At 41.3% G+C, this 27,196-nt stretch overlaps 2 protein-coding genes across 5 annotated transcripts in view; both read left to right on the forward strand.

Annotated features, from left to right (window-relative positions):
* The first annotated feature begins 91 nt into the window (after positions 1-91).
* si:ch211-278j3.3 (E3 ubiquitin-protein ligase RNF19B) lies at positions 92-24,941 on the forward strand. Of its 2 annotated transcripts, none has more exons than XM_034206914.1 (10): positions 92-332; positions 10,032-10,718; positions 11,399-11,868; positions 15,183-15,388; positions 17,168-17,315; positions 19,637-19,799; positions 20,244-20,358; positions 21,717-21,848; positions 22,309-22,579; positions 23,166-24,941. In XM_034206914.1, exons 2-10 carry the CDS (start codon positions 10,566-10,568, stop codon positions 23,443-23,445), a joined length of 1,938 nt encoding a protein of 645 aa, XP_034062805.1. In that variant the 5' UTR covers positions 92-332; positions 10,032-10,565; the 3' UTR covers positions 23,446-24,941. The 2 variants fall into 2 exon arrangements, with proteins under 2 accessions (XP_034062805.1, XP_034062806.1); XM_034206915.1 differs by having other exon boundaries at positions 17,174-17,315.
* An 824-nt stretch (positions 24,942-25,765) lies between these two features.
* Positions 25,766-27,196, forward strand: part of si:dkey-71h2.2 (low density lipoprotein receptor adapter protein 1) — a 46,794-nt gene continuing 45,363 nt past the window's right edge. For 2 of the 3 annotated variants that reach the window (XM_034206920.1, XM_034206918.1), the window contains exon 1: positions 25,771-26,086. In XM_034206920.1, the coding sequence (XP_034062811.1) occupies positions 26,002-26,086 (85 nt within the window). In that variant the 5' untranslated portion in view covers positions 25,771-26,001. Of the gene's footprint in view, positions 26,087-27,196 lie in introns of all 3 variants that reach the window. The other variant, XM_034206919.1, reaches the window with a different exon arrangement.

The raw sequence follows: 27,196 nt of genomic DNA on the forward strand, positions 1-27,196 counted from the left end.
GTTTCTTTATGGGATTCACTGGGCATTTGTGAATAGGAGATCCTGGGATTCTGCGTCATCCTATTGGTTCATGTCACTGCAGTGTGCCTCCCCTCAGGCCGCCGCAAAGCTCAGCCATCAGTCTGCTGCTGTACCGGGGGAAGGCTCTCCTGCACCGGGCCGGACCTCACCATCGTACCCTGCCTCTCTGGAGCCTTTTTCGGCCAGACGTGTTTTGTGTGCAGCAGTAACGTGGAGGAGACGGGGGGAGATTTCTGTGCTACTGTTTGGTCCTCAAGGGGAGGAGCCAGTTGTTGATTCTACGCTGCAAAGAGAAGGAGCCGCACAGAGAGGTAAGATACCGTTTACGTAATGGCTAATATTGTGTGTTTTATCTGCAGACTTTCGCACGCGCGTTCATATGGCTTTATATTCGCTATTACTCGTGTTTGTGAGGGGCATTTGGAGGTGGAGATGAATGCGAATACGTAGCCTATTAAAACATGCCACTCCCTGCAATAGCATATACTGATGCCCTGGACAGACCTCTTTAAATGATTAAAATGGAAGTATGAAAATATGACAATTATTTGTTTAATAAATATGTTATGCAAGGCTTCCTTAGATCAATCCGCATCTATAATACCTTACGTTTACAATTGTATATCCCACATATGGCCTACCCTTATGGTTTATTGTGTTTTTTGGTTAAATAAGACTTATATTATCTAAATTGTAGAGTTAAAACACATGGATCAGTGACTTCTACAAACACACTATAATATAACCCCTGTTATTGTGGTTATTTAACAAGATAAAGTAGCCTGCAGGCTGCCAGAGGTCAGTCATGCTCAGTGTTGAGCTCCACATGGTGCAGAAACAGAACATTTTGGTCAGGGATGCCGTGGAGTGTAGGAGTGTGTGTGTATGTTTGTGTGTGTGGGCAGGCTGAGGTCACTCTCATGCCTCTGAAACCCGCATTGCTGATGTGGGCTCCTATCCAGTGAAGAGTTATTTAATACGGTGTATCATCAGGTTTCCCTACGCTCCTTAAGCAGAACTCAACATCAGACGTCCTCTCTGTTCAGTGATTGCATAGCAACAGCTTGTTCACAAGTGTCCTCAAAAAACTCCTCAATGCTAGGAGATAACACTGTTGTTGTGATAATATGGTTCATTCAAAGGACAAAATACAACGAGAAAAGGTGTCCTTTTTCTTGCCTGCTTGGCATTTCAAATTAGGGGAAACGCTTCGGGCAGATGCTCGTTGTGTAATAATCCCATCTGTCATTGTCATCAATAGAATGCTTTACTTTAGAACTTTACCTATAGAGCGCTTTATGTAAAATCAAATTAAGAACAACTTGCACATGCAGTGGATTATAGAACATTTTGTTCAGATTTATTGCATCAGGTTAATTGTGTTGTACATCTGAATAGGTTAGATTAAGCATGATTTGATATTATATTCTCTTGACACAATGCCAACCATCTGTCTTGGTCAAATGTCACTATAGTAGGGCATCACTCGAGGTCCTTCATTACATTTTTCTAATTCGATTGTATCTTCACCTGTAGATGAGTTAATGCACCTTTGGGAGAAAGGGCAGTACAAGCTACTCCATTATCAACAGTGCATTTATTATCCTCTTAAAAGCCCACTCTGGCAATTTAGTATTTCACTTCCGTAAAGGAAGGAATGGCCAGAGTCTGGGTAGCAGAACCATAGAATTCAAGAATTGTTGTTTTAAGTATAGGTTGGGTTTGTGTAACACTGGATCATACAATTCCCATAATGCAACACATTGCATCATTCCATTTCCCTGTCTGGTAAATGCCCATGCCTTTCTCTATGCCTCCATTATCAACACACGCTCCAAGATACCCTTGTGACTAGTCAGGGATAACATATGTATTATATAAAAGTGCTGGAATGCCCCTTTTAAAAGTTTTTCCCAGTTTATATTTTCTTTAGAAACGTTTGAGTGCGTTCTGCTTTTGTTGTCGGATTGAGATTGTTGTGAATCAGCAAGTAAGATTCCAGCCAAAGCCTTGGTACATTATGTGATGTTGTCTCGGACGCTATTGGCAAAGGGATCAGTTTTCTTTTGCCTGTTGGAAATAAATTAATAATGAGAGTTTGCTGTTTTTCAATTAAGATTGAGACGTGTGCTGGCTTAGCTACAAGGAATATGTGTCGGTCAGTTGTAAAGTGCTTCACCAGGTCACAAGGTCAAACAGCCATCTTGTTTGAGTCCTTCTGAGCACGACATCCACATCCTGCAGACACGTCCTATTCACTAACCTTTCACTACTGTTGAGACATACATGATTTGTAGGTTATATCCTTTTGACAATGTGATATAGATAGGATAACGTTACGTTAATCAATTGATAGACATTGATTTAAAATATGATATATATATGTCTATAATACCTAACAATGTCAGCTAAATGAAATGTAATGCAATGTAACATAAGTTTGTTACACAAATAGCTGTAGAGAGAGATACTATACTATGGAGGATTGATTTTCCAGGACTAGAGTGGGTTATTTCTTTAGCTTTACTCCTTTAGGAATACATTCATGATGAATGATTTTTACTCTCTCCAGTGGTGTGGACATTTAACTCTCGGAGGTAATGGGTGACTCAAAGTTTGAACAGCAGGTAATGATTCACTTTTAATTGAGTAATTACAGTTTTATCAAATTTCTTCAAAATCATTAAATGTGATATTTGTGTTAGAATTTCCACATAGATCGAAAAAAACAGAATTAGTGATTTTAAGCTTTTTGTGCTTTGAAGAAAATTCTAGAACAGATTTTGAAATTGTCCTTTAATTCTCTGTAATCCCCCGGAACGCTTTAGGATTTTGAATTCTTGTAAAGGCCACATTACCGTTTTGTTCATTCATTTTCTCTAGCCAAGAATTCTCTTTAATAGTGAGTGAAGTATGAAACATCAAAGCAGCGCTGATGCCTGGTTGTAGTGTAAAAAGAGGAGGTCAAATCTTTAAGTGTGTCTTTGGCCCCAGGAGCATTCTACTGTGCACTGTACACACACCAACACACACAATCATTCAAGAGGGAACAAAATCATTAAGCTGTAAACTGAAGATGTGCTCTCTCTTCCTGAGCAGCATCTGTGTCCATCCCAACGTTCCCTTGAGCCTTCTGATGGATGACGTTGAAAAGCAGGACTCTCTAACACCCTACTCTCTCATTGTTACATTTATTTAGAGAGGTCATAGGCTTGTTAAACGTAAGAAGGTCATACAAAATATTATCTTGAATTAGGACGTATCTTTATTAGCTCAGCTCGGGTTAGAAATCTGAGATTACACGGCAATGTTGTGGAGAACTCTGAAAAAGTGGAGTGCCACCACTAACATCTCACTTTAGTTGTTTTTTTTCAGCAATTGATTACCCTTTTTTAATGTTCATTTTAATTATGCACAGCTGCTTTGTCAGGAAAAAGCACTATCCATAACATGGCTAACAAACAAAACAATCTCAATAATGGATTGTTTTGTTCGTAAAAATAAAATACCTTTAAAGAAATGGATGTTAGTTTTGGCCTAATTTACAATTGTACCAGTAAAGCACCAGTACACATTGGTATTACAAAAATAAAATAAAACGGGTGTTTAAAAATGTGTAAAATACTAAGTCTTTTACACAGATGTTTTACTTTCTCTTGTGATGTAGGGTGGGTGGCAAGCAAGTTAAAGATGGAAAGCTGTAACCTTGATATTAAACAGTGTAGCAAATGTATGGCTGCTCCTCCAATATCCCATGGATATGTACAGGAATACTTTTTGTGTATAATTTTATACATATTATCCCAACATTTGGTAGTCACAGTGACCAAGGAGCAGAGTCTGATTTGTTGTTTCAAGTGTTTGTCTTCTGTTTGAGTTCAAACTCACTTCTAGTCGAAACATTCATTGTGTTTGTATCAAAGCCGCTGGTAATAGACAAACAACATCTCAATTTCCATTTCTGTATCCATATAATTCCAATGTGTATGTGTGCGTCTGTATGCCAGTGGTTGTGCTGCAGTTTCTGATGGATGGATGATGTGATTCAAGACGATGATGATGATCTTTAACAATGAAAGAATGCTCTGCCAAGATTGTAAACAGCACAATGGGAGTGAAAGAACATGATCTGTGATAAATGAAAGGTTTAATCAGATGTTGAAGAGAAAAAGGAAAAATTTAAGTCCAGTCAGAAATGCTCCGCTCAGCATGGCCTTTCTCTGGAACACACACACACACACACACACACACACACACACACACACACACACACACACACACACACACACACACACACACACACACACACACACACACACACACACACACACACACACACACACACACACACACACACACACACACACACACACACACACACATCATGGATGGCATACACTCAATTGTGTTTGTGTGTGTATATGAAGATACACTACAGAGACACTATGTGTTCATAGTACATGCTAAGTAAGCTCTTTTGAATGTGTTATGTATGTGCTATTGATGTCTTCATATGTGGGAATTATTGTAATAAACAGCAGCACAGTGGTGTTTTAATTACTAAGGTTGGTGCTTTGGAACCTGTGCTCTGGCTGAGAAAGTCATTATGCAAAACACACTTGTTGGTAATCAGATGCAGAAAAGCTAAGTTTTTTGAAAACATGGTGAGGGTGGACCAAATCCTGGCAAATAGCTGCTGGAAGAGAACCATTATTTGTATTAAGTCAACACAGGATGCAGACATTGTTTCTCCAATTCTGCAAACTTATTTTCACGAGAGGTTTGAGTCAGAATTGACTGTTACTACAAGTTAACAGTTTGAACATCTTAAATGTTGGAAAAAGTGGACCTAAGAACCAAAACCCCTGAACTCCAAATGCTTGTAGTTGATGGTTAGTTTATGCAGAATGTGCAATTATGTCAACACTTAAACTCAAATAAAACAGCTGATACTACTATTGTCACCTTATTTAGCATCACTGTTTGGTCTTAAAGTGAATTTGTCAGGTTGAAAGCGTAGCTGTGACTTTATCATTGTAACGTCTGTGTGAAATGGAAAGCTTTGAATGTGTTTACAAGCACCTCTCGTCTAGCAGGCTCATATCCCTCTAGTTTTCTGGAAGAAAAACAGAACTGCTTTTACTACAATGTTTTTAAATGTAGTCTGTGTTCATTGGCATTCTTTGTTTTAACTCTAAATATGTATACATTGTATCCAGCCTGACTCACTCCTGCATTTAGTTGTCTTCCTAGAACATCCTTAACAAGAGAATCCTTAAATTGTGCCTCCACACATATTGAGTTATTTTATAAATAATACCAGCATAAAAAAACCTTTGCACTGACAAGCAGCTGTTTGCAATGTTCCACGCATTTCAGTTGTGTTTTTTACGCTGTCTGGCGAAATAGATTCTCTGCAAGCTAAAGTATTTCCGGCATAGCTACAGGGGAAAAACATAACAAATATAAACAACAATCATCTGTTTAGGGAGCCAACCTTTCAAATGGAAAGAATGTCTTGTTTACTTAAAAGCAACAATACTGTATATATTGTTGTGCTGCTGCAAGAACACCCTGCAGGCTATTCACGATTTGAACATATACACAAGACTAGAATATACAGTTGCAAGAAAAAGTATGTGAACCCTTTGGATTCTCCACACATAGCGTTGTGTGTTCCTTCCAAACAACTCAACTTTGGTTTCATTATGTCCACAGAATATGTTGCCAGTAGTGCTGTGGAACATCCAGGTGCTCTTTTGCAAACTTCAAATGTGCAGCAATGTTTTTTCTGGACAGCAGTGGCTTCCTCCGTGGTGTCCTCCCATGAACTCCATTCTTGTTCAGTGTTTTACGTATTGTAGATTCGTCAACAGAGATGTTAGCATGTGCCAGAGATTTCTTTAAGTCTCTAGCTGACACTCTAGGATTCTTCTTCACCTCATTGAGCATTCTGCGCTCTTGCAGTCATCTTTACAGGACGGCCACTCCTAGGGAGAGTAGCAACAGTGCTGAACTTTCTCCATTTATAGACAATTTGTCTTGACTGATGAACATCAAGGCTTTTAGAGATACTTTTGTAACCCTTTCCAGCTTTATGCAAGTCAACAATTCTTAATCGTAGATCTTCTGAGAGCTCTTTTGTGCGAGGCATGGTTCACATCTGGCAATGCTTCTTAAGAATAGCACATTCAAAACTGGTGTGTATTTTTTATAGGGCAGCTTTAACCAACACCTCCAATCTCGTCTCATTGATTGGACTCCAGGTTGGCTGACTCCTGACTCCAATTAGCTCTTGAAGAAGTCTTTAGCCTAGGGGTTCACATACTTTTTCCACCCGCACTGTGAATGTTTACATGGTGTGCTCAATAAAAACATGAAAACATATAATTGTTTGTGTGGTATTAGTTTAAGCATGACTGTGTTTGTCTATTGTTGTGACTTAGATGAAGATCAGAACACATTTTATGACCAACTTATGCAGAAATCCAGGTAATTCCAAAGGGTTCACATACTTTTTCTTGCAACTGTAGATACCCCTCCAACTCACAGTCTCTATGCAAGAAGGCAGGTTAGGCACCGCAGTGTTACATAAATCCAGATTCCTTGGGTTTAAAGAATGATGAAGCACCATGCCCTGTCTCTGGCCATTGCAGTTTATTTAATCAAGAAGCCCCTTTAAAGAGACTAGATTTGACCATAGAGAACGTGAAATGGTTTAAGATCTTCAAATATATACACATCTATCATCATATTACACTTCCTGTCGTATTCCATGGTCCGATCTGACACAGTGTCAATATGGAGACAGCTTTCTTAATTGGTCTGGGGTTGCTTGAATCACCTCATGCTCTCTTTGCTCTCTGGTCCTGGTTATGAAAGCTCCCTGCTGCCTAATGGAGACAGAATGAGTTGTCTGTGCTGTCTATCACTGCCTCCCTGCTGCCTCACCCTCCATCTCCCCCCTGATCCTTTCACAACCAGTCACAACTCCCTCGTCCATCTGCTCTTTGTGTCTCATGGCTGTGACCTTATTGCTCGTCTCTGATGCTGTATGACAGACACAAACCCCCCAGTGTTTTTCGCAAAATTAATTTTTAACTCCAAATAAATGATTCTCGGGGGATTTTAAATAGGGATTCTGGATTCATATTGCACAGCTTGTCATTGCGCTTTTTGTGACATTATTAAAAGGTCAGATTTTAAGTTTACTTCCTGGTATTGCGCCTTCTCAGATTTTAAGTAAATGGGTGGGTTTAAGCACACTATTTAATATGTTTTCAATTCATTAAATAGAAATGGGTTGTTAATTATGATAAAGACAGGACACATTAAACATCATAACGGATCGAGATGTTTTTGTGTGAAAGTCTTTATTTCCTTTGTTGTTCTGTATAATATTATTCTGCCAGAGGAAAAAGTTGATTGATGGCATTTATATTCATATGCATGGGGTTCACAGAGAGGTTTTTAACATCAGATTGCAGTATAAATCAAAGCAAGCTATGGCTGATTACATGGTCAATGGCAATGATTTTAAATAGTTTTACATTTCATTATTACATTTGATTACTCATTGGTGTGTTTTAGGGCTGGAATATATATCCTATATCCTCTGTTCCCAACCTTCTTGGCTTGTGATCTTCATCAAAGCCTACGTGTAACTCTGTTGTCTCCAATTTCACATCGACAAGCTGAACCTAACGAAGCAAGGAAATTCACTATTACGGCCCGTCCACACAGCGGCGTGCGTTGACGCTTGCCGGCGGGCGTGTCTGACACTCGACCAACAACCAATCACATGAATCTCCCGCCCCTGACACACAAGCAGCGGTTTGATTGGCTAGAGCTTGTACTGGCATATGATTCGATTGGCTGACGCTTCTGCCGAGGCGTCAAAATTTGAACATTGCTCAACTTTTGCAGCGAGCCACGCCAGCAACGCTCCGCGTTGCTTCCCATGATGCAGTTCGGCTAAAAGGGACGTCACCCCATGCAAAGTGAATGGGCAGAAGCGTTGGAAGCTTCAACGCACGCCGCTGTGTGGACGGGCCGTAATAGTGAATTTCCTTGCTATGGCTATATTTGAATAGTTCCGAGATTTAAAGAAGCACATTCGCCCATAAACTCATGAATAGAGTTAAGAAGATTTGTAATAATGTTGATAAAAATCAAAATAAATGTTTACATCTGGACCACTTTTGAAGCCACTGGTTTAGATCAAATATACAGGATTAAAGAGCAACTTGCAGGTTAAAGACACCATGAAATTATGAATACACTAGATTTTCAAAAAAATATACAGAAATATACACTAGTGACATCTGGCTTCGTTTTAGTAAGACATTTTTACTTCCGCATAAAAAAGCCTCCGCACGTGACCTCCCGCGTGTGACGTAACATGGGGTAGAGCGGCCGGTCTAACGTATGAATAAACATGGATCACAATGCTAGTTTTGACACAGAAGAGGTTGAAAATATATATTCGAATGCATATGATTATAATTATGAGCCTGCTATGCGTCCAAGGGACCAGGAGCAGCCAAGGATTAGAAGAAATAACGGCCATCGGCGAGAAATGGAGCTGTGGTGTGAGGAGAACCAGTGGAGAACAGGGCAGCTGTCTTAGTGAGTGACCGGCGTTAGCTACAGTTAATGTTAGCTAACGTCAGTCACATCACAACATTGTAAAGTTAGCTATCATATATCAGGCTATAACTAAAGTAGTATTGATAATAGTAACGTCACTGGCAGGACTGTTGATACTGATCCATAACACAAACTAATGCGCAAGTATCAGCCGTATCTCGCGTTACCTAATGCAACTCCACACTACGTCTTACGGTGCTGTGTACCGGAGGGGAGACGCGAGATACGGCTGATACTTGACGATCTGGCGGAGAAAGGTGGTGGAGCCTCCGTTGATATGCCGTTGTAAATAGCTTGATGGAAAGCAGGTGTGTAGTCGGGGAGGGTGCACAGTTGATTGCAGCAGGTGAGTGGAGGTTGAGCCAGGAGTGACAGCCACCACGCCCACACAAACAACACAGACAGGGGGAAACAAACAAACAAACAAACAAACAAACACAAAGGAGACTGCTGGAGCAGTACAGCCACCACAGCGTTACCTAATGCAACTCCACACTACGTCTTACGGTGCTGTGTACTGGAGGGGAGAGAGAGAGCAGCGAAGGGGGTGGGGGAGAGAGAGAGATGTAATACGTTTTTCTTGATAGGCTGTGGAGAGTATGTGCTGCAGGGAGGTGGATGCACCTCGCACCCAGGAACGAAAGCTAGCTCCAGTCCTTTTCCTGTTAGGGAAACTGTGGACTCGATGTCCTGACAGGCTTTGTGCAACCTGCACAAACACAAGCTCACCATGATTAAAAATGGTGAAATGCAATGTAAACTTACCGAAAAAATACCAGCTCACTAAATCACAACCGCTCAAACCAACTACAAACTACTACCGCGGATTGGGCAGAGAAGGAGTCCGAGAAAGTTGCTCCCCCATGTGACGTAATATGAAGCGTTTGACGTATGACGTTAAAAAAAGCAGTTTTTAGTAGCAGAGCTCAAAACGGCTCCTTTCCCTCTGAATTCCTGCCCTTATGTCTTGTAAACATATCAAATCCTGCATTAACATTTTTAATTGTAATTTTCAGGCAAGGTTAAGCAGAAATGTAGTAAAAAAAACAACCTGAAGCTGCTCTTTAAATCATTTCTGATGTCTCATTATAATACTATTTTTGGCCATATATAGTGACTGAAAGGATATGTTTTTAAACTGAACATCAAGATTATTACTTTAAAAATAAACACAAAGAACAATTTAATCAAATCATCATGTCACCAATCCACTGAAAACTAATATATATTTAATTATAGCCAGCCTCTGACAAGAATCTCCAGTTTTCATGTAGCGAGGTTTTGTTCAAAATGACAGAAAGCTCATCCCATTATTTCTGATTTACTGTAGTTAAATCCTGATTATGATGCTTGTTTTCCAGGGCAAAGGACTGCTCGCAGTGAACAGGAGGTCTAAAACGATGAAGGACAGCCGGCCAGTGCAGGACTAGCCCAAACCGAGGGATCTGCAGTGGAGGTGGAGGAGGAAGAGGAGGGGGAAGACCATAGAGAGACAAAGTAAATCACATGACCAGGCCCTGGGAAAGGCTCCAAATTAGTGATGTTCCCCTCGGGCAGGGATTACCTCCTCCCCGTCGTCTACCTCTCCATCGCTCCCGCTCTTCCTCCCTCGCTCAGCACTGCAGCCGTCCAGCTCCAAGACTCTGAGCCGTGAGAGCTCGCTGTGCTCACCCACCCACACACAAACACCAACTCACACACTCTCTCACACGCACACGCACACACACACACACACACACACACACACACACACACACACACACACACACACACACACACACACACACACACACACACACACACACACACACACACACACACACACACACACTTTTGCATCCTGCTCATGGTCGTTGGCCTGTCCTCAGCTGCTGCTCCTGCTCTAGTCCGTGACCATGAAGAGGCCCAAGCAGCAGACGGGGCCGCTGAGCTTCCTGAACTTCTTCAGCAGGAAGCCCAAATCAGAGCCGAGGCCCGAGCGGCCGCTGGAAGCCTGGCCCAGAGAGGAAGTGGCCATCACCCTGACCCCCAGCGAGCACCCCGAGCAGGTGAGACGCAGGAAGAAAGCCCAAATCTGTGCTATTATTTCTCATAGTGTTGAGTTTGTATGTATGTAGGAGTTAGATCTTGGATTATATATGTTACAATTCTAGTCCTATTTTTATAAAGTCAGTTAATAAGCCTTTTTTATAAGTAGTCAAAAATGGGCATGATAAGACAGTAATGGTCAGGTTTTGTTTTCATTCTTTCTTACTATTGATATAATGCACATAATGGCGTACAATATTTGCTATTAATTAGTTCATTATCCCTCCATATTTAGAGTCATATGTATAGTTTTTGCCACAATGACAAGACAAATGTCTCACAAATGCAAGAGGAACCTGAAAAGAGGCTGTAGATCATTAACCTTTGGATGTATTCGCTTCTGCTTGCTCTCATACTGTTATAGCTCAAGTCCATTAGAGTGTTTATTTAATTAATTGGTCATTTCGAGAAATTATGTTGCCAAGAAACCAAGCTCACCAAGTATCGCCTCCATACACACTCAGCATACTGAGTATTAACATGAAGATGTTCCGCTTGCTTTAATTTATTTCTCAAAATACATGTTTTTTTAACAGCTTAAACTCCCTACCGTCTACTTTTGACCCTGCTTATCACTCTGAGGTTTCTTTAAGGTCCTATACTACATTTAGTAAACCAGCAGCTGTGTTACTGTTCACAGGACCTCACAGCAGAAGAGGCTGGAGGAGAAAGAGGAGAAGGCGGGGGTCCTCCAGCAGCGGTGCGGGGGGCAGCGGAGGCCGGTGCCGCCACAGCTGAGTGCGTGGGCGGGGTCAGCAGCGGCTCCACTGGCGTCCTGTCCCTCTCCTCCTCCAGCCAGGAGCAGCTATTGGACGAGCACCTGGAGGAGTGCCCACTGTGCCTGCTCAGTCAGCCGCGCTGCCACTTCCCACGACTCACCTCCTGCTCCCACCGAACATGCTCCGACTGCCTCCGCCAGTACTTGCGCATCGAGATATCGGAGAGCCGGGTGGGCATCGCCTGCCCGCAGTGCCCCGAGACTCTGGCGCCGCTGGATGTCCAGTCCATCCTGGACGACCAGGTGCTGCTGGAGCGCTTTGAGGAGTACCAGTTGAGGCGTTTCCTGGCTGCTGATCCAGATACACGTTGGTGTCCTGCGCCTGACTGCAGGTGAGAAGCAGACCACCAACAAACATCATATATTTATCCAGAAAAAGTTTTAAAGGTTTTGTTTCCAAGACATGATAAGCTTAAGGGTCACTGTGAGAGCAGGGACCTGAGCTAAGGCTGTTTTTATAAGTGAAAAATGATGTAAGTATCCGCCCCGGGATTCAGATCCACTCCAAAGTTTGATGGGTTTTCCCTTGACCCATGGCCATGTGCCACCCTCAAACCAAGTTTCATGGAAATCGGGCTAGTTTTTTCTATAATCATGCTGACAAACTACAAGGAGAACGTAACAAGTTTAGACTTTCTTTAGGTAGATAGTTAACTAAGAAGATAATTTCATAAGGGAGAGGAAAAGGCTTTAAAAAGGAAAATAATTCCATGAAAATGTACAATACTGCAGTTATCTTGAATGTTACCATGTGGCAGTTCTTTCATGTCCCTGTCATCCCCCAGCAGCTTTATGTTGTAAATTCCATTGTTGAGGTCTACTAGAATACATTTATATTGTGCAATTTTCCAAACTCACATTGGTTTCTCATACAGCATCTCTGTATAGTATGTGTATTCACTCTCTGTCCTAAACGGCTTGTTGGAGCTCCTGCCCCCCCTTCCCTGTGAGCCCACTGTGCTTTGATTGGTCAGTTTGCCCACTCTGTTCTGCTGAGTCTACCACTATGGTCTACCACCGTTACAGCCGAACATCAGTTATTATGTGTTACAATGGCGTTAGCAACCAGAAAATGACACAAGTAAGGACAAACGGATGAGAATGCTGCGTGGGGTCTGGGTGCCGTGTTGGCGGGACGTTGCACGGTTCGCTGCTGCGCGGAGCGGACAGTGTGAGCTGGGTTCATTTCCTGCTTACTGCGTGGGCTCTGCGAGACAGCGCGAATGGACGCGGGAAGGAGGGGATGCTGAGGGGGCTGCGGCACCCCCATCTGCGAGGCTCCACTAGCACCCGCAACCCCCCCCCCACACCCCCACCTACAGTGTAAGCGCGCCACAGTTTCGCCGCTGAGAATGTGTGTGTGTGTGAGGAGCTCCATGGATTGGTCCATTTGGGTATGGGCACGTCACTGTACCCAGGAAGAAAACAATGGAAAAAGAGAAATCTCCAACGAGGGGTTCTGGGGCAGCATAGACCAGAGGTCGGGTTAACCGAATATTTTCCGTCTATGACGGATTTTTTTTAACAATGACGGAAAAATCTGAAAGCAGTCAGATTAGAACAAACTCGGAACAGCGCCAAAGTTTCTCCGCTGCGAGGCTCCGGTGTTAAGCATGCCTGCCAAAAAGGAAATTATACCGTTTCCAAACCCAACTTTGCCGTACAAATCATTGAAATGTCTGTGAGTTTTGGCTTTACGCTGTGCGCACTCCCGCGAGGTGCAGTGGGCATGCATAACACGGCGCTAACGGTTCACGAGCGTGCGCCTCAACCCCCGTTGACATTTCACGACCGTGCTCTCCCCCCCCCCCCCCCCCCTGGTTGACAGTTCTCCCCCCCCCCCCCCAAGAGTGTAAAGGCCGACGGGTAATACTGACATTTTACGATCCTGTCCGTCAAAATGACGGGCAGTGAAAAAGTCTAGCGCAACCTCTGGCATAGACAGGTATTTTCTGTTAGAGTTTTATTCGCTACACGGTGTACTTTGAGGGTTTGTGACTTTGCAGACCGTTTACATGCAGAAAAACCTGACATGACATGGGACCTTTAACAAATTTTTCTGTTTTGTTTACAACAATGCAGACACTGATCCATTTATGCATCACCTTAATGTTCACCGAGGGGTAACAGGATAGGGCTGCTGATGGGAAATCATAATGTGTGCGTGTGCATGTTGTGTGTGTGTTCAGTGGAAATCTGTGGTCTAACAAACGTAAGAACCAGGGTTCAGGACTCGGTGGTAGACTGGCTGTCTCCCAGGCTCACAGCTTCGTCATGATAAACGAGTGGAGCAAAAATCAATACGTCAATGAATCTTGCGCTGTAGTGAATTAAATATAACTCAGAGAAACAAGATCGAATTTCTTAACTATCGGCAGAATTATGAGTACACGTATTAGAAAATGCTTACAAGTGGGGGTCACAAATTTCCCCCATGTAGACGACCCTTTGAAGTGGTGCCCCATTACGTAAACTGGTCACAGTTATGATTTGTGTATTCCCGAGCTCCCAACAAATACACACATTCCTCGAGGTCTTAGTGACAGAGGCTTAGTTGGAGATTATGTTGGCTCGGAGAGAGTGTGGCAAAATATGGTCCGTGCGCTTGTTTATGTGTGTGCATTTTTTCATGTTTTTGCTGCATATGTGAAGCTACTGAAGGTGGTTTCAAAAGAAAAGCTCAAAAAACCCAGAGCACACACAGTACAAGTAATTCTAGTTTAAGTCAATATGTAGGCCAAACTAAGAACAAGACAGCACATATTTTGCCTGAATACAGGGCAGAAATAATGACATTAGTTTAAATATATTGGTTGTGTTTACTAACGAAGCACTTAAAACCAAGAGCAAACATGAATGTGTGTCAGCTGCTGTTTTTTAAAGGTGTCAAATGTTGAATAGTCCAATTATTGCAATTATTTAGTTTGATAAGGATATTCAATTATACCCTGAATATTTATTTTATGAATGAGCAGGTCCACTTTAGCTTTGTTGTTCAGCCGAAAGAGTTTTACTTGAGAATCAAGCAGTTTGATCCTAGTCTGACTCTGAAGTGGAATCCAGGCAGCCGTCGTTTATCAAACCTTTGTGTCAAACCTTAAAACCACAACAAATTGGAGATGCCATGAGGAGTTTTTCCAGACCAGAGGAGTCTGGATTTTTCAGGCCCTCAAATTTTCTTTTGAATATTAAACGTTATGGTAATGTCCCCTCTGAGGAGTGAGATTAGCTCCAGTAGCGCCAAGCTTGTTCTCATCAAAATGACTTCTCGAGATCTGAGTACGTGATTGTTTCTGGTTCAGGTGAGGAACTATGGTATCCAGTCCCACAGATAGCTCTGTCTCTCATGTGAGGCACACATGTACTGTTCCGATCGAGCACATGATGAGAGACTTGCGTCAGCTTTTCATAGATATTCCAGTCAGCCAACAAAAGCTGTGATCTTCAGATGAAACTGCAGCAACTGTGAGTCTCTGCTGAGAGCAACAGGATGAAATAGTGAGTAGGGAGGGCACCTTGATTTATTGTGCCTGATGCTGAAGTTCCCTTTAATAAGAACTCCTTACAACAAAGAATTCCCCTTTAGGGACATATTTATGCTGTCCACTTTATCATTGTTATCAGCAGTTTCTCTCTCTCCCCTCAGCTATGCAGTGATAGCTTACGGCTGTGCGGAGTGTCCCAAGCTGAGCTGTGGCCGTGAGGGTTGCGACACCGAGTTCTGCTACCACTGCCGGCAGCTGTGGCACCCCAACCAGACATGTGACCAGGCCCGGCGGCAGCGAGCACGCCACACCTCCGGTGGCAACGATTCCTCCACGCTGTACGTCTTCAATGAAGAACCTGGAGGAGGTGAGACCAACAGCTGCCGTTAACTTGCTTTCAATGTCTTTATCCCACATTTTATGAGAGACAAGTGAGAAATAAACTTCTGGTGATCCATTTTCAGATCTGATTTACGGTTTCTCTCCTGTGTTTATGAGATAAGAACAGGGGAAAACAATGGTTTTGCCCGATCTATATTTCTTAATCATCTTTGAATCGGGTAAAGATAAAGGTTTTGTGAGGATCATTTTTTTCGAGTTTTTTTATTAGAGTGCATGGATGCATTCAAATATTTTTTTCACAGTTAAAAATAGAGTCACTTAGGAAATGTTATTGGCAAAAACCCACCTGTTTCATGGATTACAATAAACATAGATAAATATCTCTGCATCAGCATAGCCGATGGGAAATGGATCACAATACGTTCCTTTTCTCACCTGCTGGAATTTGTTACAGTAAATCAAATCAAATCAAATCAAGTTTTATTTATATAGCACATTTATAAACGATTTTTGGTCGAGCCAAAGTGCTGTACATAAAATAAAAATAGCCTGCAGTAGAGACACTTTACAGCAAATACAACAGCACAGATTGTTCAGAATATCAGTATGAGAAAAACGACACCCTCTATCCTTAGACCCTCACATCGTACAAGGAAAAACATCCAGAGAAAACCCACAGTTTAAGGGGAAAAAATGGGAGAAACCTCAGGGAGAGCAACAGAGGAGGGATCCCTCTCCCAGGACGGACAGACGTGCAATAGATGCCGTATGTAAATCGAAGAGATAATACATTGTACAGCATATAGACCGAATGTTAGGAAATGCATGTGTCTGTAATAAGAAGATGAATCCACGAGGATGTCAGCTACAATCCTGTGGAAGCCATCAGGGAAGCAGCATGACGAGACCCAAGGCAGGACCGCAGAGACAGGTTCAGCCACGACCCGAAGTCCATGACTTAATCCAGAACTCAGGATAGAGGATCCAAGACACAGGACTACAGCAAGAGGATCAGCCTCGACTCCGGATCCCGGCGTAGATATAGATACAAAACAAGAAAAAAATATATATATTTGGCTGGGTTAATCGGAACAAGAGAATACACAGACACAGACAGAGAGGGAAAAGGTCATTGGATAAAAGTTATTCTTGATAACCCTCTAGAAAGATCTCATGAACTTCCCCACTCAATCTATCAAGACCCGAGCAGTTCTATTAGGAGTCCAAGGTAAAGGCACAGGCCGGCGCATACCGCTCATGGAATCCCTCACCATATGAACTCTGACCCCTTAAGTGTACAAGTGAAGAGACACCATGTGTCAGCTCCTTTTTAGAATAGTATTTCTTCTCTTCCCTGAGAAAGAAGGGTATGAAAAGAACAGCCAGAAACAGAGGAAGAGAGGCACAACGTGACTACGTAAATGCACTCTCCTAAATATTAAACGAGTAAGAGGTAAAGAAACACAAAGCCAGAAATTGAAATGAAAAGGCACCATCATGCTTCCCCTTAGAATAGGGTGGAAATTATGAAGACTCAAATTATAAAGAGGGGACATGGGATACTAGTGAAGAGGGACAACAGTGAAAAGGCCCAACGTATCCAATGTACTAGCACTCTCCAAAGAGACAGAAAGTCAAAGTATACGCCGAGAGGCACAACGTGACTACGTAAATACACTCTCCTGTATAAATTAGTTCAAGGGAAAGGGGGTGAAAAACTAAAGTATACAGTATACTATGTTATTGTTCCTGGATGAACAAGTATTGTGTGGACACCCCTGACACATTCACTCTGTTGCTGAAGATGCAGAGGAGATCAAAGCGTGCCCTCGCTGCGGTGCCTACATCATGAAGACAAACGACGGCAGCTGTAACCGTATGAACTGCACTGTGTGTGCCTGTCAGTTCTGCTGGCTGTGTATGCAGGAGATCACCGACGTGCACTACCTCAGGTACGCCTTTCACACTCCTCTCATGGAAACAAACAATGAACAATCAAATGCTCACATCTAAGTAAACAATGTCGTTTTGTATACATTGAGAACAGGCAGTGAATATATAATCTTATTGACAATTATAATACTTTTGTTACCCTCAACATGATCATTTGTATATCAATTATTCACTCCATGATACTTTGAAATAGTGAAGAAATCGTCTCCACAGTGAACGAAGAATAAAAAACAGACAATTCTTGATTAATTTAAGAGAATGTGAGGGGTTTAACAACAACAAAACTATATCAAAACATCTGTTTACACACTTTTAGACAACCAGTGCAGTTCAATCCTATTCTAATATATCCAATTCTCTGCTCAGTACATCCCAAACTCATACATTTTTGCTAAAAACCTTACTTTATAAACTTCCCCAAGAACAGTCTTGGGCTTGCACGTGCACACTACTATCCATGTGAGTCCCGTATCCCGCAAGAATGTATACGTTCCTTTTTAAAATGTAGATTTACTGTTTTTGTGGGATTAACACCGCTATTCTATCTGTAGGTTTTAAAAGCGTTACCCAGTTGGAGATAAAGTTGGCCACTCAGCAAGGCACGTACACATGAGGTCATTGTTTAGAGGCTGCTTTACACTGCTCGTCTGGCCTTCTATTGATTTTTCTAGTCCTGGAGAGGAGACACTGCTGACTTGTCATCAATACATCAGCTCTATCTGCCTCCATATTTCCATGCGGCAAAATAAGTAACTGAAGCTTCAGTAAAAGACATGCAAATCTGTTGATGAATGTGTAGAAAATCTTTGTCTGCAGGCGCTACATTGTGCTTTTTCTCCACTGCCCCTTCCCCTTTTCTCTTACCTCATTCTTGTCTGTCTATAGAAGGACAACATTTTTAGCATCTCACTGCAAATCTGTCAGTTAAGAGCAACATAACGAAACTTTAATACCTCCCCAAAATTCCCCCCGCTCAGGCGTCCCCAAAAGGAAGTTTTGCTGATAAAAAAGCATGCTTTGAAAAATAGCATAGCCCTCAGGTGCTATTTGTGTACTTCATGTTGTTACTGCTGCTTCGACACGGTAATTGCATGCTTGATTAAGACCAAACAGCATTAGTTTGAGTTGTTCTGCTCCTTGGCAGTTAGAATTACACCACAACACTGAAAGCTGTTACTACATTAAAGAAGCACGGGAAAATGTATTCTGTCTAACGACATAGCCATTGAAAAATTGACTCCTCATAAACAGACTTAAATAACCTGGCTTTTTCATTTATCAAACAGCAGTGTGTAAGATGAATGAGTATGTGAATGGTAGTGGCAAATGACTGTAATTCAGAGTGAGAGGACAAGGCTAGAATGAGAAATGCAGATGAGGTCATTCTGTCTGGCTAATATTGCAATGACAACACATTTTGTTGTCAGGACTCATTTATTTCACCTCTATCTTAATAGAGAATCATTCAAAATCGTTTTATTTTTGTCGGATGAGGCTACATGATGATGATGTAGCAATAGAGGGGATGGTTATGAATGTGTCTGGGTGATTGAACACACACCATTTTCTTAATTGAAAGAATGAAGCTTGGATAACAAGATATATAGATTCTAATCTAGACAAAGAGTCTACACTATTTAGCTAGCGGGTCGGTGAAACTGTGCTTAGGGGTCCTAAGCACAGTTTCACCGACCCTGCCCTAAGTTATGGCAGGAGAAGTTAGCCTTCAGGGCTTTCTGACGAAAACAATTCTTAGCTTTAGGCAACACAACTACTTAGTTTGGTGTAAGAAAAGATCATGGTTTGGGTTAAATACACTCTTTCTGGCTAGAAAGGCCTGAAGGCTAAATGCTAACAAGCTGATATTTAGCAGGTAATATGCAGGCTCCTCATTTTTGTTAAGCCTGTTCGCATGCTAACTTTTCAAAAACAGTTGATGCTGCTGGGAATGACCATGAGTATTTTCCCTCCAGGTTCGTGAATATTTGTTCCGTGTTGCACAGCAATCCATCTAATATTTGTCAAAATATTTCTCTCCAAAACAATAAATGTCAATGTCATGGTTGTGCTACACATGTCAAGGAGACACTAAAGTCAGTAGTATTTATTCTCAGGGTCTGTACAACATTTCATGGCAATCCATTATATACTTTTTGTGATTTTTTTTGTTGCAAGGACGAAAGGGAAACAAACTTACAGACAGGAGGAAATTCCCACTCAAACAGCCATGACCTTTATGTGGCTAAATCAGCTATACTCTGTGCATGATTAGTTTGAACTCACAGCTGATCTCTCCTGTTGTGTCTCCTGTGTGTCTCAGTCCTTCTGGATGTACATTCTGGGGGAAGAAGCCATGGTCTCAAACCCGCAAGGTTTTGTGGCAGGTGGGCATGTTGCTCGGAGCACCGGTGGTCATCTCCCTTATAGCGGGCTTAGCCATCCCAGTCATCATTGTGGGCATACCAATCTACATGGGCCGCAAGGTAGAAAACTCCCAGTAAATCCTGTGTCCGGTTTGAATGCATGTGCTTACCTTTTGAGCGAGTGTGTTTATGCCGCAAGAACAGCAGAAAGTCCAAAATGTAGAAACTATGACTTACTTGAATGTTAAAATGTTCATGTTATCAACAGATGCAAAATAAGCTTTTGTTAATGTCATTAGGGAAAGAATGGAAATCAGGTGGATTAGGTGGAAACTAAGGGCTCATGGGCAACTCCACTGTGCTCTTAATAGTTATGCATTAGTCTAAATTGGTGGTAGAGCCACGTTATAGCTATTCACTCAGGCTGAGTTGCTCATGCTTGTTGGGATGCATGTATTAGAGCATGTGAATAAGTGACAGGAGTGTGTTGTTGCACAGAAGGAGAACAACAAGAACCAATTCAATTTCCATAATCTAATGTATGTTTTATTTATCACCATACAGGTCCATGGTCGCTGTAAGAAAAACAATATCTCAGGAAGTAAGCACTACTTGACTGTGGCAAGTGGGGTGATGATGTCCGTGTTTGTGTCGCCGGTCATAGCAGCTGTCACTGTGGGTAAGGAACAAACAACAACATGGACTCTTTCTGTCCGGCATAAATACTAAAAGAAAATTAAAAGTGTAAAATGAGCTTGTTTGTGAAAAAGTAGAAAAGTGTTTAGGGCACTTTGTTTTAAAGAAAGGTGATTCAATTGCCGCAATATCCTGAAATACGATCTTTTATTTCACACACCAAATGATGATAATTATAAACTTTATTTCTATCCTTCAAAACCAGATGTACAAGGTTCTCCACAGAGCACCATTTGATGTAGTATTTTTTATTTGTTATAATACACAGAAAAAGCAATAAACAATGGATTTTAAGAGGTTGTCAAACATGGAGAGATAAAACAAAATGTAAAAGAACAACATTAAACAAATAATAAATATGTACCAGTCTGTGACCTTATCTTAAACTTAAGCAACAGAGTTGGAGCTTGATCCTCCTTTGATTCTAATTCTCTGCTAAATATATATTGCTATTTGATCGTGGTTGTTCAAAAATTCACATCATAAATCTTAAGTTTACTGCTTTATAAATACCCACAAGCTAGGTCTCTATTAGCCACCACTTTTCAATTAGCGCACACACACACACGCACGCACGCACACACACACACACACTGTACTTTTCACCCCCCCCGGGTTTGCATCTACTCCGTCGTTATCATTTTCCTCTCTCCCCGCACTACAATTATGGTTTTGTTTCTTATATTTCTTATATTTCCCCCCGTCTTCTCTGTTTGACTCACACACACATCCTGTCTTTCTGTGAGCTGATTGGCTAGCAGGCTCTTCCTCTTGCCCTGGCTTCACCCTGTATCCAGTCAATAGCGTCCCAGTGCTCCCGTTGTGTTAATGATGTCTCTTTGTTTGGTCGGCACTCTGCTTTGTGTTTCCAAATTCCTATCTCAATCACAGGTTGCATAATCACACTGTGTAGGGAAGCTCATCACGTTTCTGGACTGATTGCAACGGCTTTAGTGAAGGTTATGAAGGAGAGTAGGGAGACATTTAATGTGTGGAAAGGAATATTTTCTTGGCTACAATCGTTATTTGCGGCTTTATTCTTATTTTGACTTGAAGACGGGTGATCTACCCAGTGAACACTTCATTAGTTATTTAATGTTTTATTGACAGCAGGAGACAATGAAGCAGGAGGGGCTCCCTCTTGTGTTTATTTGAGGTGTTGCAATGCTTTGAAACTTGAAATGACGACTTTATTAAAATACAATTTTAAATTAAAAGACAAGTATTTCAATAACCATTTGTATGCTATTACTGTAACAGATATTTGGCACAGACTTTAAACCACTGATTGTGAGAAATATATTATGAATTGGTTTCTCATACTTTTCTTTTTCCCTGCAGGTATGGGTGTGCCACTGATGCTGACGTATGTCTATGGGGTCGTCCCAATGTCGCTCTGTAGGAACGGCTGGTGTCGACCCCAGAATGAGCCGCTTGAAACACACAAAATCCAACTGGAGGACTTAGCTAGCTGTGAGTACACGGTTATCAAAAATAGTTAGACATTTTGGGAAATATGCGTATTTTCGAGAATTAAATGAGAAAATGGCTATCAATTGAATTTAACAGTAAACCATGGAGCTGGATACATGAGGCAATTTGCTTAGCATAACATAGTATAAATCCCAAATAAGAAACCCATAAGAAAATAAATGTTTGTATTTGGTTAAAAAAAATACAATGTGTCTATCAGTAAATATACATGTTGGAAGTAGCATGTAGGCATATTTTTAAACTGGTGGGTAGATCTTATAAAGGCTCTAGCTTCATACAAATGAGCAACATACAAAATCAAATTAGCGATATCCAATGTTAAAGCTAATTATTTTGACCACCGTAAAGCTAACTTAGGTTAAAGACTCTTGTCATCTGTTCATTGTTATTTGTGCTCTTCCCACGACCTGATCTGATTGAGTTTCAACTTCTCTTATAGATCTTCTATTCTCTCATGTAGTCAGTGACCACTGGCCAGGTCAGAAGAACCCAACGCTCAGTGACACCAGCGTCCAGGAAGTCAGAGTCAGTGTACAGGAAGTGGGCGTCCTCCCTAGTACAAGTACCACGCCCCCGGAGCTAGATAGTTATGAGGAATTGGATGAAGCCACAAAACACCACGGATACTCCCAGCAGGACAGCCAATCGGACTGCGAGGTGGTTATTGTGCCTGACAGCAAGCTCGATGACACACATGCTCCTTCTTTTAGGTACAGGTCACCTCTTATTCTGTTGATTGTTTCTACCATAGACTGTATCTACACCCAACATGTTCAAGGCATGGCTTTAGGGATGCCATTTGTTTGACATTTTGATTATTCGTCTGTCCACCACTTTGCTTCGTACTGAAATGTCTCAAACATTGTTGGATATATGGCCATGAACTTTGGTAAAGATATCCATGTTCCTCTCGGGATTATTTCTACTCAAATACTAATTTGTCCAACATTTTTGAAAAACTGATGACATTCCTATCAGCCTCAACTGTACATTGTTGCTAAAAAGCGCAAGTACACCAAGGCAAATTCCTGGTATATGTTAACCTACTTGGCAATAAACCTGTTTCTGATTCTGATTCTGAAGTTAGCATGCTAAAACTTTAGGTATACATTCTATGCATCAGCATGTTAGCATTTAAACTAAAGCACAGCTATGCATATATATATATATATATATATATATATATATATCATGTGACTTTAGATTTGGAATCATAAAGATGTCCTCAAGTCAGAAACATTTTGATTGCCTAGCAGTTTCATATTGATTTATTCATGTCTCTTACTGTCACCACAGGGAAGGAACCAATTTTGAAGTGCGTGTGGAAATTGAGACCCAACCCAGAGGTGTCCGCCAGTCCAGCCTCAGTAGCATTCTGTCTAGCCAAAGCTTGTCGGTGGAGTCCCTGGGACACACGCAGTCCCAGTCCCAAGGCTACCTGTGTGCCTCAGAACTGGAAGAAAGACGAGAGGGGGGAGGAGGAGAAAGCGAGGAGCAGGAGGGAAGAGAGAAACCAGGAGGGGAGGCAGGAGACGAAGGGACAGTTTTTCCAGTCTTTGAAATAGACGGTGTATGAGGTCGTCCAATGCAGGCATTGTACTTGGTTAAAGATAAGTCAGGTGGAAAGAAATCCATTAGCTGACGTGCCATTGGATTGACCTGAAAATCGCCAAGGCCACCTCCTGCTTCTAAGACCGGCCCCTCCCACCAGTTGCCTTCTAGCTCCAGCCTCTAAGGAAGACGTGGGTTTAGAGATAGCAAATGAGAAAGTGTGTGAGTGTGTGAATGAGACAAATAGCATGAGACTATGAAATAAAAATTGGAGGGGGGATAGACTGAAAATCAGACAGGATAGCGTCCATCAATGAATCTAAAACAGAAGTGACTGAGAGCATGTTAGCTGACTAGCTCAGCCTGGATTTTTTCTATGTTGTCCTCTCTAAAGGACTACCTTACACCCCCTCTACCATAAATCTATTTCATGCAGCCCTCTCTTTGTCTGGCTGTGCTCTTACACTTCTTTAGTGACCTCACCACCCTCTTCCCTTTACAAATAAAGAGACCCCTACAAGCATGATTTGTTTTATGGGAGATACAGAATCTGTTGTGTCAGCGAGTACATATCACATGAATCTCAAGCCAAGTTATAAGACAGGAGGGGGGATTTTTTTTCTCCGGAATATCTCCGGTCTTTTTAGATGCAGTGCTCACCTGAATTGGACAACCTTAAACGGATGATGCATGCTGCACTGTTCGACAACTCTTTTGTGAACCAGATGAAAAACGACATCTGAAAACTGTTGAAGCCTGTAACATTTCTCTATTGGAGTGAATGGTGCTCCGTGACATGGAAGTATTTGAAATGATGGTATGGTTAATTATAACTAATAATCTCAAATCCACTGTCTTCCATGGAAGCAGACAGGAGGTAATGTTACTTTTGCATCATTTTAGTGCAGCTTTTAGCCTTTAAGAGGCTATTTGATGGGTTCCATTTATAAAGCTTGTAGCCTTAAGAGGCTATTTCCTTTCAAACTGGAGAGGGGGACATTGCTTTAGTTTGTAAAAATGTTCACTCTAATGCAGATACTTGCATTAGTGACAAAAACATGGCAGCAACACTGAAGTCTTTTTCTGAAGAGTCTTACATTTTAAAGTAGCTGCATGATTCTACTACTTGCTGTGTATACAGGATAGCACATGAACACACACATTCAGATTAACACACACACACACACACACACACACACACACACACACACACACGCACACAGAGAGCAGTCAGTGTAGTTGCAGTAGTGTGCGCTGCTGAGAGCATTAAATATAAACTAAAGACCCTCTCAAATGACCACCGAGCACCAAAATGACAACAGCAACATGCCACCTCAGGCTAAACTCTAATAACCCCTACTAGAGGATTTATGAGAAATACATGATTATACATGCTCTGCTTAGCTTCCTGAGTGTGAAATACTTGTGAGAGATGATCTCGGACATTACATGATAACCTGTACTGGGTTGTTGAGAGAAATTAAATAAAGATTTCACCATGAAGGACAAAAACTAAATGCATCTTTTGTGTCTGTCAGAAATAATTATTCCTTAGCGGGATTACAAGTGGTATCGAATAGTACCTTGTATGGCATAATAGGGGGAATGTGTCATATAATTATACTTTTTTATATCCCTACTTTTGACATCCAACATAATTTCTTTTGACCTTATACAACTAGAATCCAAGTTTAACAATGTTCCCCCTTGTTTTATTTGAATATCTGTCTGTAGTGAAATAATCCACAAACATAAACAAAGTTTAAGGAAAGTCTAAGAAGAAGATATATTTGGTTAATTTTTGTATCTTTTGTTTCTTCTTTACTCTACTAATTAATAATACTAATACTCTTTTGGATGTCATTATCCATTATCCTCTGTATAGAAACCACTGTCTTAGGTCAAATCTGGCACGTTACTTTTGGTTTTATAAGGATTAATACAACAGTTTATTTTGTCAAAACATGGGTCACTCTCAACCATCTTGTAATAACTGCATATGACCAATAGAGGGCGCCAACACACACAAAGTTAAACTTTAAGCATTGCCTCTATGAATATGAAGCCGAGTAATGTGGTTGTTTGTTGATCATTTTAACCGAAATATTGTCAGGTATTCACACATTGTTTAGTTTTTTTTTAAGCACTGGACATTTCTGTGATCTGGCCTGAATAAAACAGGGAATTATAGTTTTAAAAAATGCATTAAAAAAAACTTGGCAACAGAGCTTGCACCAAAGGTCAATAAACCACAGAAGCCCTACGAGATTGACTGTGCTGATTATTTAATGAAGGTCGTTCCTTCAAACTGAGCACTTTGGACTGTCGGCTCATCAAGCTTAGAGGGACACGCCCTTAACTTTGGAGACGGTGCAGTAGGTGCGTGTGCCCTCGGCTGCTTGACGGTCTCTGTGGTGGGGAGGAAACCAGAGTGATTCAGGGTGGGAACTTATATCAGTGGGCTCTCTTTTCGCCTCTTCCCTCTTTGGCGCATTCACCGTCGAGCTCAGCCTGCTGTAGTTACCTCCCTGTGGTCCAGAGACTGGGGAATCCACCTGCCGGAGAGCAGACACACCTCGGGATGGATGCCCTGAAATCCGCCGGCAGAGCGATTATCAAGAGCCCGGGAGTTCCGCGGCACACATGGGGAACTTCCAAGCACGAGAGTGAGTGAGGCAATGTGTTGTTGGATTTGGTTCAATGTGTTAAACATTTTGGCGATTTAGCAAATGCAGTAAAATGTATCAAGAAAGGAGATAAGGATACAAAAATTAGCCTCTGGTTGTTCGTAGTTGTTGTGTTTGCGTACAGGGGAGCTTTTGTATCTCCTAATATTGCCAAATGTATCTGAGGTGGATGTACTGTAGTGTAAAACGCTCCTAACAGGCTATACTGTTTTGTAGTTCAGGCTTACTTTTAATTGCTTTACTTGACTTATTTCCGAGTGAACTTGCTAGTCCTCACGCCAACTGTCCTTCACCAAAACAAAAAGCATGATTAGCTAATTTGACCCCACACCGGAAATTAGTCGAACAAATCGATACACAAACGAAAAGTTATTTTATTAACCTAAACATGGCAATATGTGCTGCTTTTTAAATGAGAAGATATGCAGCTTTTTGTGTGTCTTTATGTACATTAATAATGTATTGTTATTATCATTGAGTTTTTTACTTTAGACAAGACATTAGAACACATCACATCACTTTAGAATTGTATGTGTATTTTCTCTCCTTTTTTGATATTTTACAAAGGTAACGCATTTAAAATAAATGTAAGCATAAGTTGATAATGAAAATTATATTGTTAAAGATGATAATGAAAATTATATATTTTGTAGCCTTAACTTTACTAATAGTATGCCAATTTAGAGAGTAGAGACAAACTAGGGACATATTTAGACTCCAAACTGAATACCTTAAGGAATTTAATCCCAACAAAGGTCTATTTTTTAAATGATCATCTTACTTTTCTGTCTCATTAATACACAATCGTAAGGAAGTCCAAGTATTATACTGCGTCACTTTGACAACAAACAATGTGTATTGTTATGGAATACATTCAAAACAATATCATACTGTTATTGAAGGAAACCTCATGTTTTTGTATTCATATCAACTAAGAATTGGATAGATAGATAGATCAACCACATATCTTTTAGTGATACCATTTTTGAATACTGTATTACCAACGTTTTTTTAAATGACTCAGGAAATAGATAATGTACAAGGCTGCTCCCTATTACAGTATGAAGTAGACATGTTGTACTTCAGGTG

The sequence above is a fragment of the Gymnodraco acuticeps genome, unplaced genomic scaffold (assembly GCF_902827175.1).
Source record: "Gymnodraco acuticeps unplaced genomic scaffold, fGymAcu1.1, whole genome shotgun sequence".
NCBI lineage: Eukaryota > Metazoa > Chordata > Actinopteri > Perciformes > Bathydraconidae > Gymnodraco > Gymnodraco acuticeps.